The 16,130-nt window shown below is 46.2% G+C and overlaps 1 protein-coding gene across 1 annotated transcript in view; it reads left to right on the forward strand.

The window, feature by feature from the left end:
* Positions 1-11,661, forward strand: part of pcdh19 (protocadherin 19) — a 52,018-nt gene extending 40,357 nt beyond the window's left edge. The window contains exon 5 of the mRNA XM_084690918.1: positions 8,907-11,661. Coding sequence (XP_084547044.1) covers positions 8,907-9,466 — 560 coding nt within the window. The 3' untranslated portion in view covers positions 9,467-11,661. The remainder of the gene's footprint in view (positions 1-8,906) is intronic.
* Positions 11,662-16,130: the final 4,469 nt, after the last annotated feature.

A 16,130-nucleotide genomic window follows, 5' to 3' on the forward strand; every position in this document is an offset into this window, starting at 1 on the left:
CAATTAAGACACCACTACCGTGCTCCCCTTGTGCCGTAGTCGTGCTTCTCAAAGCAGACATGTACTGCTACGTTTTCTTTTCTCTCTCTTTCTCTCACCTCAGTCTGTCTCCCTCCTCTACTCCTGTCTGCGTGTCTGAGATACCGACAGCCTGCCTGGGATTGCCTTGGTGCTGACAATCTACTCTGTAGCCTGCCTCTGGGTGGGTGGCTGTACAGAGCGACGTGGACATGTGCTCTGACTGTGATATTAAGTGCCTGCCTCTGCCAGGGTTCTCGGATGGGAACAATGGATAACCTGGTAGAGGATCAGACTCCCAGATGACAAACAACATATTTTGAGGCTACAAAAGAAAATGGGACGTCCAACACAGACTAAGACCGCGTTTACACTTGGCTCTAATACAAGGCAGCAATAGATGTCTTTGCAAGCACAATTGCTACTTTTCATGCAGTGTGCTGGAGGTATAAATACAATGCGTGTGTGGGCGTGCGTGTGTCGATGAGTGTTTTCACTCCATTCCTTGGAGACCTCATCTGTCAAATTCACAGAGATTTTGTTCAGGTTGGACTGGCTGGGAGTGCTCTGGTGAACCTGTGGCCTCAGAAGCAGAGTGACCTGAGCCTGTAGCATAGCGGGCCCACTGGCTGGCTCTCTTATCAGACTCCACTGGACCGCTGGCTCTTCCCAGGAGGTCCAACCCTGCTTAAATGTTTCTGCATGCACAGCCAAACCTGCCTTGCCTGGCGCACCGCATGCTACATTGTCCTACTTCCAGAGATTGTTAAAGTAGCAGAAAAAGGGACAAGGGTAGTGAGAAAAAGGAAAGAAAAAAATGAAGGGTGGGGGGGCAGGGAAGAAAAGTAGAAGAAATAACGGGAAGAAATGGCATGAGGGAAGAGAGAATGCTGGTACTTTTTACATTGAGATGAAACAGAATATAAAACACATATAGTCCTGGCTGACACAGAGCGAACATGACTGAATGAGAAGGCATATACTATTAATTATTGAAGAAGTCTGTGTTGAAGCAGTGCTGAGTCTCACACAGGAAGCTGGGAGAGGGTGTCTGGAGATGTTAATATGCCGGCCCAGTGAATGGGGCTTTGCTCTGGAGGACAAGATACAGTACATTGATTCGTTGAGGGCTGGCTGTGAGAAGTCCAGGTGGGTTTGTGTGTCTGTCTGCATTTCATCAGAGTAGGACACTTGGGATGAGGGAAAAAAAAGAATCAAAGTACTCCACAGTGAGAGTGTAATGGGTTTGTGTATTAGTCTGAGGTGGAGGTTGAAAGGCATGTTCAGCCTCAAATCCATTCCCCTCAACTGACTCGAATGTTTCGTTTTATACATCTCAAGTAGTTTTGCACCAAAAATAAAACCCTACCCCATTCAGAAGCCCCTCCTTAAATATGTTTGTTTCCTTGGAGATGGGAGAGAGCCTCGGCAGACTGCTCCTCACAGATCATTTCATCCTGAGCAGAGCTGCAGTCGAGCAGGGGGCTTTGATCCCTCAGCGCCACCCCCCCCCCCATCCTCCCCCTCCCTGGACTCTATCCTCCATCCTTCTGTCCCCTATCCCCCATCCCCCACTCCATTCCAACCCCAAAAGCCCAGCTCGGCCCCCATTTGCAGATGTAATTGACTGTCTGCTGCCGTCCCCGTCGCTTTTCCCAGACTCAAGGGTTTAGGAGCAAATTAGCTTGCTAGCTCGGTCAAGCTTAAACACAGAAATGCAGCATTTGTTCCAGTGTATTTAAAGATGTCCTCTGCCGGATGTATTGCAGGCAAAATGAGAAAAACGGGCATGCAGTAGGATGGCATGGCGGGCAGCAACTAGGAGTGACTATCGGTTGGCGTGCGATGCGTTGGGATTGCATGCCGTTGTAGTGTGCCTGGAGCACCGCAACCAGGTTAATTTGAGGTCTGCCGTTAGGAGGGTACTTTGGTGGGTGAGCACCCACTAGACTGTGTCCTCCTTCATCAAAGGAGCCAGTCAGCTGGAAGACCACAGCAAGGACTCCCAGAAAGGGATCCTGTTCTAGCCCTCCTGTCTCTGGTACCTTGGCCTAACCCACAGTGTGTGCATGCATGGTTGAACAGCAGGGCTCCATTCAGTACACCCTGATCCAGGCCCGTTTAGGGCGCTACAGTGCTCGGCCTGGCACAGTGGGGGCAAATGGATGCCATCTTTGATTGCAGACACATGCGGGTGCACACACAGACACACACACACACACACACTTCCATTCTCAGCCCTGTTTAGTCCAGTTCAAGCAGGCTGAGCCCTGCTTGGCTCTTCAAGTGTGTCAACCTGGGTTAGCTCCAGTTCAGATGTGTGCTGTCGTGGTGAAGGCCTGCAGCCCATGGCTCCTGTGGCATCATGGGAAGGCCGCTGCATGAATTATTACCTCCACTGATCCAAGCGACCTATAGATCACGGCAGATCAGTCATGATCACTTGTGAAATCTGTCCCTTGGAGCGCTCCGGATCTCCATATGTCATGTTTGAGGCCAAGGGTAAGGCCCCACAGACATGGCATTTCCAGAACCTTCACCCAAGCACTGTGACCTCTGGATGCCATTGATTGTAAGAATAGAGGCGCGCTGGGGAAAGGTGTGGAAAGATCCCTTTCAGACAAATAGAATAACTTATCAGTGGTGGCAGTATCCAGAAACCAGCCCCACCCCATCTACCCCCACCGCTTACTGTATGTCATCATGACAACCAGCTTGCCTTGTTACCACTACATCAAGCAGTCCATTGGCCGACGCCTCTTCCTTTGAACAAAACATTGCACCACGATGACAAAGTGATTTATAAAACGACACAGAAAATGCCTTTTCTCTCTCCCGCCGTAGTTACACAGCTGTTAAGCAGATGCTGTTTGTACCAATTTAGAAGCTGCTGCATTGTTTGTCAACACCGGTTTGGAAATTCATTCTTTAAGCTCGACCTGCTATGGAATTCTCGAGGCAAGACCAACAGACCAGGAGCGAGGACGGGGAGGGGTGCCTATACTGAATCAGTCATGATTTAATTATGACTGCTAAAGTAGTTGATGAAAGCAACACTTAAAAAATTTAATAAAGAATAGATAAAAATTGGGTCGGGTGTTGTTGATCGCAGATAGAAGTGATGCTGTCAGTTTGCATTAGCTTTCCTGGAGCCGCAGCCTGGCTGGGTAGAAGCGACTAGCTGTCAGACACACTCACCAGCTCTCCACAGAGCGGATAGCAAATCACTTTCTGATAAATTGACTGGTACTAATGTTCAGAAAGGGCGGTAAGGCTGCATCAAGCCCTCTGCTTGGCCGTCCGTACGCCAGCCTTAACAAGCCCGCCCAGAGAGTCTCATTTCCTTAATAATTAATATCTAGCAAGAAGAGGAAGTGAAAGTCTGGAGGATGGGATACACAAGAAAAAAAGAAGAGGTATTTTCAGTAGGATTTATTTAATTAAACTGATGTACGTGAGACAGACAGAATGACGCAGATGAGATAAGAGAGGAAGAGGGAAGAGGGGCGGGTTGGGGGGGGAGAATGAGGACAGAAGATGGGCTGGCCAGGGAGTGGGAAGGGGAGGAGGAACGAGGATGAAGAGGGGGGAAAGAGGGAGTTGGATGTGAGTGAACCAGATGCTACTGGGAGAGGGAAAGGCCTCTGCGCTGTGCGGAGAATGATGGCTTGCATGGCGCGGCTAAGGGTGCCCCTCCACTGTTTGTAAAAACAAGACCATCACACTCCATCTTGTGCTCCCGCAGGAGCCAGGGCTCCGGGCTGATTTATGGCCCACAGACGGAATTGGCGAGTAGGGATGACAGCAGTGCTTGGACTCTCCCTGGTGTGTATTGGAGGAAGTCTGTCTGGCGTAACGCAGCCTTGTCAAGGGGGCTAGTCCCTATCATCTCTCTGCTATCTGCCCCCTAAAACAGACCAGACACTAAGTCCCACCCTGTGCCTGGATCAGCCTTGCTCGAGCCAAACCAATCCTCAGCAGGCCTCAGGTTCTGGGATGTGGTCTCCAATTCCAACACCAACCACACAACCACTCCCGTCCATTCGGGGCGAAAAAATTCTCTCCATCTCTTTCTTTCCCTCTGTACAGTAGCCCTCTCCCTCTTTTTCTCTGCACTTCTCGCTCTCTTCTGTCCTTCTGCATCAGCAGCGTTGAGAGCCTGTAACCACTATTCAGATGTAATCTCTGTAATTTGGTGTGTGGCTGCTAGAATGGAAAATTAATAAGGAGAGCAATTAGAAAACAGCAATTCCGCTATTACAGATATGGAATGGCACCTTGAGAGCAAAACCGAGGAGTGCCAACGCGGCGTTGCTGTAGCAGTGGTGCTCCGACTGCCTGGACACTTGGTGAAGTCACCCAGACATGACAGAGAGTCTGCCACCAGGACTGTGCTCAAAGGGGTCAGCAGGATAACTGCCTTGTTCATTTCATTCTTATTTTGTTCCAGTCCCTAGGACCGCTCATGCAGTGAAGTGAAAGAGACAAAAACAAAATGTCAGCCCTACAGTAGCTGGCTTTTGCTCTCTCGTCGTCTACAGACGATTATTTTGTCTCTCTACACAGACCAGAAGGAAAGCAATATCAAAGACAGCAGGGGACGATGACAGTCAAAAGTAAAGCCTTTGTCGCAGAGTTTGGAAATCTCCCCAAAAAGCATGAATCTCTGCATTATATTGTCTAACCGTACCGTAGGGCGGTATAATTATGTGGACTTATACCTGACCTTGCAGTGTAGATTTGAATTTCGACTGAGTCTAATCCAAAATGGTGGCACTAAGTGTATCCAATTATCTCTGTGTATTCTTTCTTTCACAATTATTACTTTTTATACACACAGTCTGCTCTATATTCTTTTTAGGGCTCATCATCATGTGGTAAAGCCAAAGTGACTGAATGGTGTCATACTGAGATTCCCCACAGCCCTATGGCCGCAATTAAACCCTCCAATTGAAAACGAGAGTTAGTGTGTCCAGAATATGAGCTCCTGTCATGTTCCTTCCCCATCCCCTATCCCTGACTCCAGTAGATATGACCCCTTGTTCATCCCTGACTCCAGTAGAGATGACCCCCTGTTCATCCCTGACTCCAGTAGATATGACCCCCTGTTCATCCCTGACTCCAGTAGAGATGACCTCCTGTTCATCCCTGACTCCAGTAGAGATGACCTCCTGTTCATCCCTGACTCCAGTAGAGATGACCCCCTGTTCATCCCTGACTCCAGTAGAGATGACCCCCTGTTCATCCCTGACTCCAGTAGAGATGACGTCCTGTTCTAGAACATTACGTTGGTCGCTTCATGGGATTACATCATTGTTGTACCTTCCATTTGGAGGGAAAAGCATGTCTGTTTCGTGAGACCACGCTAGCTGCCAGACGTGACGCAAAACTGCCCGGAGAGTTTTAGGGGAATCTTTTCCTTCAATTAACGTCCCTTTCCTTTTGTGTGCTTAGGGTTTCAATCCTCATATCTGTTTCCTGTTCTTCACTTTTGCATCAAGTTCCTCTGGTACCTTGGTGTCAAGGAAATAGCACCTCCAAGTGTACCAGATTGCTGGAATGGAGCTTAGTAATAGATGGACTGGTGGTTGTGTCAGCTTCATAAAATGAGATGCTGACCCCTTGAATGCGGTGATGCATGGTTGTGACACATTCCCCTGATTGAGAGAGTGAGAGTGCACTGAGCTTACACAATGGTTGAATAGGTGTGATTTTCATCCACTTGTTGACTTATAGAATGATGTTACTCCAGGTAACACCGGAATAATACATGCACCGAAACATGGTCAATCCTGTCAGGAGATGCATGTGGCAGTATTTATTCTTCCACATTGTGCCTTGTATCAGGGCATACATATTTAAAGTGCTCCCCAAAGCCTTTTGGTATTCTTTGAACCCTGACTCAGAATTAAAGCGCAACATTTCCAATTTGTCGCTGCTGTGGGACTTTGAGTCCGCCCATTTTTTAATTTATTTTTTATTTCCTCCCCACTATTTAGCTTGATTTCTATTTCAAATCTGGAACGCTGAAAAACACAGCCGGCTTCCGCATCCCGACGGAGCTCCCTCAGTAATTAATAGGTATTAAATCCTAGATAGGAAACGTTCCCACTGATATACGGCTCTGTTTCGTACTTTAAGACTCTTCCCGGAACTGATTGGCAATCTTATTTTGTGGATGACTTTTAATAGACATTCACAACAGGGGGTGCCTCCTCTCTGCTCTGCTCTCTGCTTGTCGTGTTTCAAAGCCTCCCCAGCATTGTAAAGAGCATTTAATTGCTTCATTTAGCTAGCATTAGATTTCACTTCTTTTTTTTTCTCCCAGTGATGAGAAGAAATTTCAGTTTTGTCACAGGGTCGAAGGCCTTTGGGCTGTCTTGTTCTATGAATTTGTTCTGTTGTTTCTTTCTGGGGGTCTTTGAGAACGACATCTGCTTGTTGTGGGGCTCCAAGCGGAGGCAGGATGTGTGAGTGCAACATTAATGGCGCTCGTCTTTCAGAAACGATGTCATTTACAACCCAATCGGTCCCCCGGAGACCCCCTAAAGGAGAGAGGGAAAAAGGGATATTCACTGCATGTGCATGGGCCACTCGGTTAGCAGCATAAGACTTGAATAAGTCTCTTTGTGCCCTAAGACCTTTCAAGCTGAAGCGAAATGCTTGGATTCTATTTGAGGAAAGTGGTATTGATCAAGCAGATGCTGATAAATTCCTGTCCCTAGAAAGTAGGAAGCACCCGGTATGAGAGATGAAGTTTTGAAGGGAGATTGTGGAACGCCAGGTGCTCAAGCTAGCTGCTGCCACTCTACGAATAAAGGTATAGCTCACTTCTTGTTGCCATGGCAATAGCATTGACTTTTGGTGATATAAAGCCCTTTCAAGATGTGGACTTATGTGTGTTCACAGGGTCTGGTAATTACAGACTTAATTTGAGCCACTTGAGGCACCGCCATAAAGCTAGAGTTTTATTTCCAGAACCATTTGAATTTTTTATTTTGCTTTCCTTTATTTGAGATGAATGTGTAGGTGGGAATGGGTATGAACATTGTGTGAGGTGTATGTGGTTGTCAGTTTGGATTTGTGTGTGTGTGTGTGTGTGCACTATGGGAGACTGAGTACGCAGAGTCAGGGTACTCGCACACACACACACACACACACACACACACAGAGACACACACACCCACTCACACACCAAAGCTCAAGGTAATCCTCCAGCACAGCCCTCCATGAAACATTCATGATAGAATTGACATTGGTCGCCCATGGTCCTTGCCTGGTTGGTCTTTGCGCTGAAATGTCCCTGACCACGAGCAAGCCCCCAATCCAGCTCTGAGATCTGCCATAGCTGGGTTTAAATGGCCCACAAGCTCAGCCAGTCAGTCATGCAGTCACCCAGTTAACCGTCAGTGTCATCAGATCACAGTTTAACGGAGACAGCTCTGGCAGGCCAGCCCCCAGAACGCCTGTCTGCCATCTTTAAATATCGATCTCCGAGCCCTGAAGCAGAGGTGCTCCTCCGAGTGCAGAAAAGAGGGGAGAACTGATAATGAGTGATTTTAATTAGGTGATCTGTCAAGCTGGGAGCGCCAGATGTAAGCACACACACTTGGTCGATGGCAATCCCTCCCACAATCCCCTACCGTCACCTTGGGCTGGTTGTGTGGGGGAGGGTCCCTTGCCCCTAGGAGGGAAAACCAATAGGAAGTCTTAGAAATGTGGCATTGAACATCTGTGTGTCAGTTTATTTTACAAAGCTGACTCCAACAGAGACAACTCTGAGACACAGTGGCAGCCGGGATGCTTAACACTAATTACTGTAACTATTTAGGCAGTAAACTGTAATCTAGAAATGGTGCTACTTATTTTGTCATTGATGCCATTGATGCTAAATAATCACATTAAAGGTTACATTTCCATTCTAACACCAGGCTGCTCTGTGCATATGCATTAGCATATGTTTTTTTATTTGATGTCTTTTGTCCTTTTCATGGGCAAGAGTGGTCTGGATAGACAAACACTGAGGTTAATTTACAAACACGAGGGCGTCTAGAATGCCCTTGTTAGTTTATCAGTCCAGGTGGCGATTAATGAAATATGTATGGATTCAAAAGGCTATAAGCTTCAAGTACTGACCTGGCCTCTGAATGGGAAAGAGAGCTTATTTGAAAATCAGAGAGCACCCTCTTGGATAATAGAAACGGAAGGAGCTCTTGTGCTTTAACACAGTCGTCGGCTTCTTTTTTTTCCTTGTTGTTTTAATGATACAGAAATCGCCTTGAAACCCCTTCCCTCCGACCCAACAAAGGCTGAGCGTACGTGATGATACAGATTCAGACAAATCTTTTTTCACAATGGTGTTTAAACATCATTATATATTTATAACGGAGTGCCGGATGACGGAGTGAGAGATGAAGCAGACAACAATACTGCAGCGATTCGTGAAATATCTTATTGCACTGTTTAAACCTCAGCTTTCATCAAGCCGTGCTACAGAAAAACGAATTATGTATGAGCAGGAAATTGACTTTTGATTTAACAATACATCCTTTAATTATCGCATTAGAAGTGCATTAAATATCCAGGCAGCAGCAGAGTTTTGCAGCGTGTAATGGCAGGAATGCCACACATGAAAGAGAGACACAAATCCACAAAAAATCTAAACTAAGGCTGTTCAGATTACCACAAACTTTGCCCTTTTCTTCTTTTTTTGACGCCTTGCAGCAAGATGAAAGCCTGTGAACACACCATGGTGAAATCCATGAAAGCGAGCACAAATGATTTAAAGCAGTGGAAAATAGTCAGCTTTAACAGACAAATCTAACGATTCCTTCTTTTTCTCCTTCCCTCTACCCATCTCTCCCCCACCTCCCACCATGCATCCACAGATCCCAGCGAAGGCTTCCATTGCCAGGATGAGTGCCGTATCCTTGGCCACTCCGACCGCTGCTGGATGCCCCGCGTTCCGGCCCGCGCCAAGTCTCCGGAACATGGCCGCAACGTCATTGCCCTGTCCATCGAGGCCACCACCGTGGACGTGCCCCACTACGAGGACGGCACCGGAACCACTAAAAGGACTTTTGCCACCTTTGGCAAGGATGGGCCCGAGGATGTGGAGCGGGGCGAGCTAAGAGGCAAGCGGACAGCCGAATCTCAGGTGTGCAGCCCCAAGGCTAACGGCGGGGCGGTCCGCGAGGCCGGGAACGGACGTGAGGCGGCCAGCCCCATCACCTCCCCCATGCACCTGAAGAGTCCCCTGTCCAAGACGCCGTCGGCCTACAACACGCTGAAATGCCGCGACGCCGAGCGAATCGCCAACCACAGCCTGCTGAGGCAGCCAGAGGGGAAGGACAGTGAGCCGGCCGTGAGGGAGATCAACACACTTCTACAAGATGCCCGGGAAAAGGAGTCTCCGAGCAGCAAGCGCCTGAAGGACATTGTGCTCTAACAGGCACCAGTCCCACACATACTCTCACACTCATACACACACACAGTGTAAACACATGTATACATATGTGTGTATATATATGTATGTATATATACACACACACATATATATTTATATATATATATGTATGTACTCCGCAATAGCTGTGTGTGGTCAAGTTAAGGAATTTTAGAGAGACAAACACAAGTTTCTGGCACAGTGTACACTCCCAAAGGATCAGGCCGCACAAGGCCAGATGAGGAACTGAAGTGTTCTGAGCTTGCTATGTGCTCGAGAGCCAAGGCAGTTAATGTGGCTTTGTTGTAGTCGCAGTACTTTTGCTTTTTGTTCAGTTTCTTTGCGTGGGTTCCTGTAAGTAGACCAGCAGATGACTGTTGACTGCGAGACGTGCCCGAGCGTGCTCTTTGGCCTGTTTTGCCGCTGTAGGACACCGTCGAGATTTGTTTGGACTCTTATGACGGTTCTAAGTACAGTTAGCCTTTTGAACTTTTTTGGTATCAAGTGAACTGATGTTTGCCTTCCACGGTTTGCAGCTTGTCTCAGCTGCGAACTCGCTCATTGTTCGTCTGTAGAGCGAGCTCCCACAATGCAACAGATGGCAAACGAACAGACGTGCCCGGGATTCTGTCTGAACCGTTGCCTCTATTTGCTCCTTCACCAGTTCTCTTTGCAGAGGGAGGGGGAGAGCTCCACACACCCTAGTCTCATTTCCCCCTCTGTCTGATAAGAGGATCCAGATCTGCGCCCCCCTAAGGACACCCCAGTGTCATCAGACTGTGAGGTCTTTACAGTATTTATGTTTTATCACAGATGGAGCTAAATGAACTCTGCCTATCGGCCCAGCCATTCTGAACGCTGGAAGTGGGACAGACCGATCCTTCTGTTTCAGCTGAGCTGTATGAAAGAAAAAAGACTCACTGCTTTTGAAATCTCCTCTGCCCATTCTTGATTGTAGCCAGTGGAGCATAAATTAGAACTTTGTGCTCTGGTCTTGTACTTTTTCTGACTTTTGACTATGGGGCTAGGATAGAAGGGATCGTCACTCACGTCTTGCTATGTGGAACTCTGTATAGGGTTTACTATTATCATTTTTAATAACCTGTTGTTATGTGACAATCCCTTTAATGTTTTGTTTTGAGAGTAAAAAAAAAGACAAATAAACATTGGTGTTCAACTGAAGCTACAGTAGCGTTTGTTACACAAACACAAAAAGAAAAAAACATATATGCCAAAATATATTTTATAAATAATTTAAAATGTATAATGAGAATATTTAATGCTGTGTAGTTATTTTGTCAGTAAGTTATACTTGAAATTAACTTGCTTTTGTTTATTTGTTCTTTTTTTAAATTCTGATTGATTTCTTTTTCTTTTTCAAATGAAGTTTGAATTTTTTTGTTAACTGTGTTACCCCTGGCAACTGTTGACTTGCAGTCTACCTTGTTGTAAAGAGTTTCTTATTGGTCAGTTCTTGTGCCATCAAGTTTCCGTGTGGGCAAATAGAAAATGTAAAAAGACAAAAAAAAGCAATTTCAGCACCAACAGTAGTGTGTCAGTTCAATGAGCTTAGAGTGAGATAGCAAAAGAAACCAAAAAAAAACGCAAACAAAACCTTAAAGATAACAGGTCGTTGCTTAATCTAAATATTAAAAGTAAGTGAACGAGGGTTAAGCTTGGTGGTTAAGCAAACAAGGGCATTCCACCGATATCTGTGTCTAGAGAATGGCCACTGGCCTTGTGTTCTGGTTGGAGTGTATGAGCAAGGCGTATACTGTATACCGTAACACAGGAACACAAGGTCAGAGTATACCTAACTTTAGGCTATGGGGATTCAGAGACATTCAGAGACTAGCTTTGCTCAACAGCCTTGTCATTCTGCACTTTTTGCTTTGAATTGAATTCAAGGATAAGCTTGAGTAGAGAGTGACACAGTCCAGGTTCACCTTACAGTTGGGAAGTGGAACAAAGGCCTTTGAAGAAACTTATTGCAAATCAGCAATGAGGTTTTCTGTTGCTTTGCAGTTCACTATGTACAACTTGGAAAAATGTGAATGAAAAAAGGACAAATTGCATACAACGAAATAGATGGTGTAGCTGAATGTTTTTTGCTGGTCTCACCCATGGCTTTTGGCAACATGAAAATCGGAATAATCACTGAATGTATACAGCAGCTTATTATTAAACTATTAAATGTTCACCACTTTGTTTCAGTGTTTTCCGTCATGAGTTTCTCTTCATCTCAAAATTACCATCAAATAGTTCATAATGAAATGCACGCAAGTAGGGTGAGTGAGTGAGTGTGCATTGTTGTAAATTAATGAGCATGACTACAACCCTGCATATTGCAATTATCCGTTTTCATATTATCTTTTGTCTTGCCATAATTCATTAAAATCTATAATGTGATCTGAATATCTGCCAGAAGCCTTCCTTGAAAACCTCATGATATGACATAGAGTGATGACTATTATATTATCTATCACGATAAAATGTAAATGAACAGTTTTTCTCGTCTTAATTCATACTGTAGCTGCCATTACATTTTCCAGTCAAGCACCGATCTGCTCTCATTATAAAGTGCCTTGTGACTTCAGTTTTAGGTATCTCGATGTTCTGATTATATGGAAGATGGGAACATTTGACCAATAGCAGCCACTGGTGTTAAGTAGGTTCGATGCTGGTACCGTCAAGCAGTCTGGACATTCTCCAGTCACTGTGTCTGATCCTAACAGCAAACCCATTTCATTTTCTGGAGTGGGTCAAATATGCCATTCTCGAGGCATTTGACATGCTCCATGTCCTCTTCGCTGCCACAAACAGAGATTGAGAGGAGCAGTGAGGCCCGCAATTGAAACTCACTTAGATGAGTGAGTAATGCTCTTTCACAGCCAAGAACACGATGTCATTATGACAGGAGAACCCAGTTTGATGCAATAGCTATTGATTAACAGCATTGGTTGGACTGAAATCCTAGAGCTAAGAAATGAGCCAAAAAGCCAAGGCAAGACCCCTGGTCCTACATTTCCCTGACATCCTCACTCGATAGCGCTCCACTTTTCACCTCCCTCAGACATGCAGATGACTCCCTTGAGTAAGTGAGATTGGATTGATGCACAGAACCACAGAGCAGACAGTGCACCAAAGACATTCCAGAAGGATTGCTCGAGAAGAAAGACAGAGAGAGAGGAGGGAGAAGAGCAGGGGCCACCTGCAGCTGCCACCCAGCTGCCCACTCTGATAAGGGGAGGAGGGTGGTTTTATTTCCCTAATTAACTTACCATTGCCTCTCCCCTCCGGTAGAGCAAACATGAAAGTTGGTCTAAATGTGCTCGATAACACAACCATTAATCTATTAGGGGGATCTGTTGTCCTCCAGCTAAGACCTCCTCTAGGGCACAAGCTCGGCCCCACTCACACCAATGACTTATGCAGTTCTAATTATTCTTTGGAACCCTGTTTTTCCTCAGCTAACATCTTTACACCTAGGGCTAACTTGCATTTAAGGTCAAAGCATGCACTTCAAAGATTTCCCTTATAATTCTCATTAACATTGCAAACTGATAGCACAAGTAGCACAACAACACAAACACCAAAAGAAAGAAAGAATGGAAACCTGCACCCCTTGTGTTTGTGCTGTGTCTGCAAAACGTGTAGTTCAAGCCTTCCAAAAACGAAACTTGTCCACTTGTTCTTAATTACTTCTGATTCACGTTGGTCAGGGTAAATTCCACCCCATCATGTTAAGATTTATATGAAAGGTTACCAGGACACACGTCCTATTAACATCCTATTAATGTTTCAATTATAGTTTTGCAAAATGGCGAGAGGGAAATCAGAGAACAATTAAACTGATTTATTTCTGACACAGACATGCATTGAAAAGACCAGGAGGGGGGGGGGGGGGGCCTTACATTCCTCAGATTGTGTGTCCTTTTGAAATATTCTCTCCCTCTCCTTACCCCCCTCCTACTCCCTCTCCTTTTCCCACCCTCCCCCTCTCCCTCTCTCTCTCCCCACCCTCCCTCTCTCTCTCTCTGTCTCTCTCTCTCTCTCTCTCTCTCTCTCTCTCTCTCTCTCTCTCTCTCTCTCTCTCTCTCTCAATCAAGCCCACTGATCGCTGTTGCTGCAGCGACCTCATTCTATCAAAAGGCCTGCAGCTGCTGCTCCTGCCTTAGGGACAGGCGTCATTGTGACCCTCCATTCCAATTCACCCTAACCTCTGGGGCACGCTCGGGAGCCCAGGTTCACTAGGGATTATCTGGCAGACAGCTAACAAAATGTCTCCTACAAGACACACATGTAGCAATGGCAAGTTACAAGGAAGCCTCAGCTGAAGTAATTTAAGTCTCTTGTATTTAATGCTGATACAGGGCTCTCGGAAATCTCCAGGGAGAAAAGTGTTTTTGTTTTGATTGAAATAAGGGTGAAACAATGATCTAAAATGGGCTCTGGTGGGTCTATTGTGGGACCAAAGGGGGTGGGGACCTCATGTTTTACTTTAGTCAAGAGACAATTGAGCTATTTAGCCCATTAAAATGTTTCAGCTATTCAGCGAGTCCCGAATGCCCAAGCTGTGTCTGACCACCAGTAGCCCACCATTGGACAGCAGTGGCTTTAAAGAGGTCCATTTCTTTTCCAGGTCCATAAATATCTAAAGCTAATGTTCTGCATTCTCCCAGTTCTCTCCCTAATTGCCAAACTCATTCAGTCTAAGGCATGCAAATGAGGGGCTAGGCTGGTTGACTGCAGGCGCTTCCCACAACTCCTCTTTCATTCTCCAGTCAGATCCCAGCTGGAGATCCACAAGAGAAGAGAGGCCCAGACATAAGAGGCATGCGGCAGAGAAACCAGGTCCAATCCAAGAGGAAAACGAGCCCAGGATTAAAAATCATCTTCCCTTTTTTTCAGTGATTCCACTTCCTTCCCCCCCAAAAATGTACAGATAAAAAACGAATTAGCATATTTCCACGTGGTCAAGGAGTGGGTAAATAGGAATGTTCTCTCATGTCTTGTATTAGCATAAGTGTTGCTACCTCAAACCCATAGTTAGGGACTTGGTTGGAGGGAGGTGCATGGAGAGAGGAGGGGAGTGTCAGGAAGATAATGGTCTGGTGTATAGATCCACACCTTTAGGCAAGGCCATTATCCTCACGGCGGGAGAGTAATCGGATCGACCCGGCACCAGGGCCCTACTTCACTGCATGCAGCCACACAGCCCATCTGCATGGGTCTGGGTATGGATGGGGGGAGGTGGAACTGGGCTGCAGTACACCACCCAGGAGTGAATCAGGCACAACGCTCACTGCTGTAAAGTCACAGTCATTTGAAGGTGACAAGCCCAGTGAATGGGATATTAGCTTAGAGACACTGGACGTAGGTGGAATAAGATTGAGAAAATTAGGAAGTATTTTAGAGCGATGGAGCTATTTTCACCATTGGAGATTGTTCTGACTTGAGGAAACTAGAAAGCTAACACTTTCAAAGAAATCATTTCAGATCATCAAAAGAGGTTCTACGTTGTTTGTGACTGTGAGAAGGGGGCTGGTCACTGCTTTCAGCAAGGAGACAGATTACCCTCTCCACCCCCCAGCCACCACTACATATCTAACAGACTTGGCCACTTCCTTTTGTGGCAGGCACAATGAAACTTTGATCGACCACTGAAATGAGAGGCTCAAACAATGGCTTGTATTCATGGTGCATTGCAGGGCCCCGGAAAGCCAGAGAACAGAGAGCCCACATTCCCCCGTACAGCCAGCTGTAATTGGGAGTGATGCTAGACAGATGATATCATAACGATTAGAGATGGCCTGATAAGACTGACCTGGGAGCTGCACTCAGAGACTTCTCTGTCTGAGAGGAGGAGCAGCTATTCCACCAGCCGCTCCCACAGTCCCCTGGCCTGCCAGCTCGAGCAGCAATCAGAGGCTAACCCCAGGCCCCTCTCCCAGCCCTTAATGCCCAGTACGCGAGATCCTCGGCTGGAGAACAGAGGCTGTTGACCTCCCGTCTCTGGAGGATAAAAGCGCTGATAGCGGGGAGTAGAAATTAAAGAGTATGGCCTTTGAAAGCCTCCATTATTGTCAGCGCAAGCAGGGCAATGAATCTCCCTGGCCCTCTCCATGGACGCGCATTATCAAAGGCCTGATTAGTTGACCTAAACTCCCCACCTGCCAATGATTTACTTTACCCTAGCACAGGTAAGCTCCCTGACCTGGCTGATCCTAATTGGTGGAAAAGGGGGACAAGAGGGGAACAAAGTCTTGCCAGGTGTTCGCAGGTGGGTAGTATGCCTGTCTTTCTAGTAGACCAGTTAGAGTTGGGGGATGGCACAAAGGATCAAAGTTCCTTCAACAAAGGACTTTTTGAGATCCAATTTAAATCCCTCGATGGATAAACTCATACATGTTCCTCACTCCCTCCAGAGCAAAGCCTTATACAGGAATATACAAAAGATTTAAAGTGATCGGATCAATTGTTCCAGTGCTACAGTTATTCAGAAAGATAGATTGCAGTCCAAAGTGAGGCTAGACAATGTGCTGTGGATAGCCAAAATCATAGGAGCATGTCACTTTAAATGTCAGTTTTCATAGTTATTGAGGTATACTCTGAGACGAGGGAGAAGAATTTTATGAAAAATGCAATATCTTCACAAACTTTCTGC

This window comes from Hypomesus nipponensis, chromosome 1 (assembly GCF_054491055.1).
Source record: "Hypomesus nipponensis isolate SF chromosome 1, ASM5449105v1, whole genome shotgun sequence".
NCBI lineage: Eukaryota > Metazoa > Chordata > Actinopteri > Osmeriformes > Osmeridae > Hypomesus > Hypomesus nipponensis.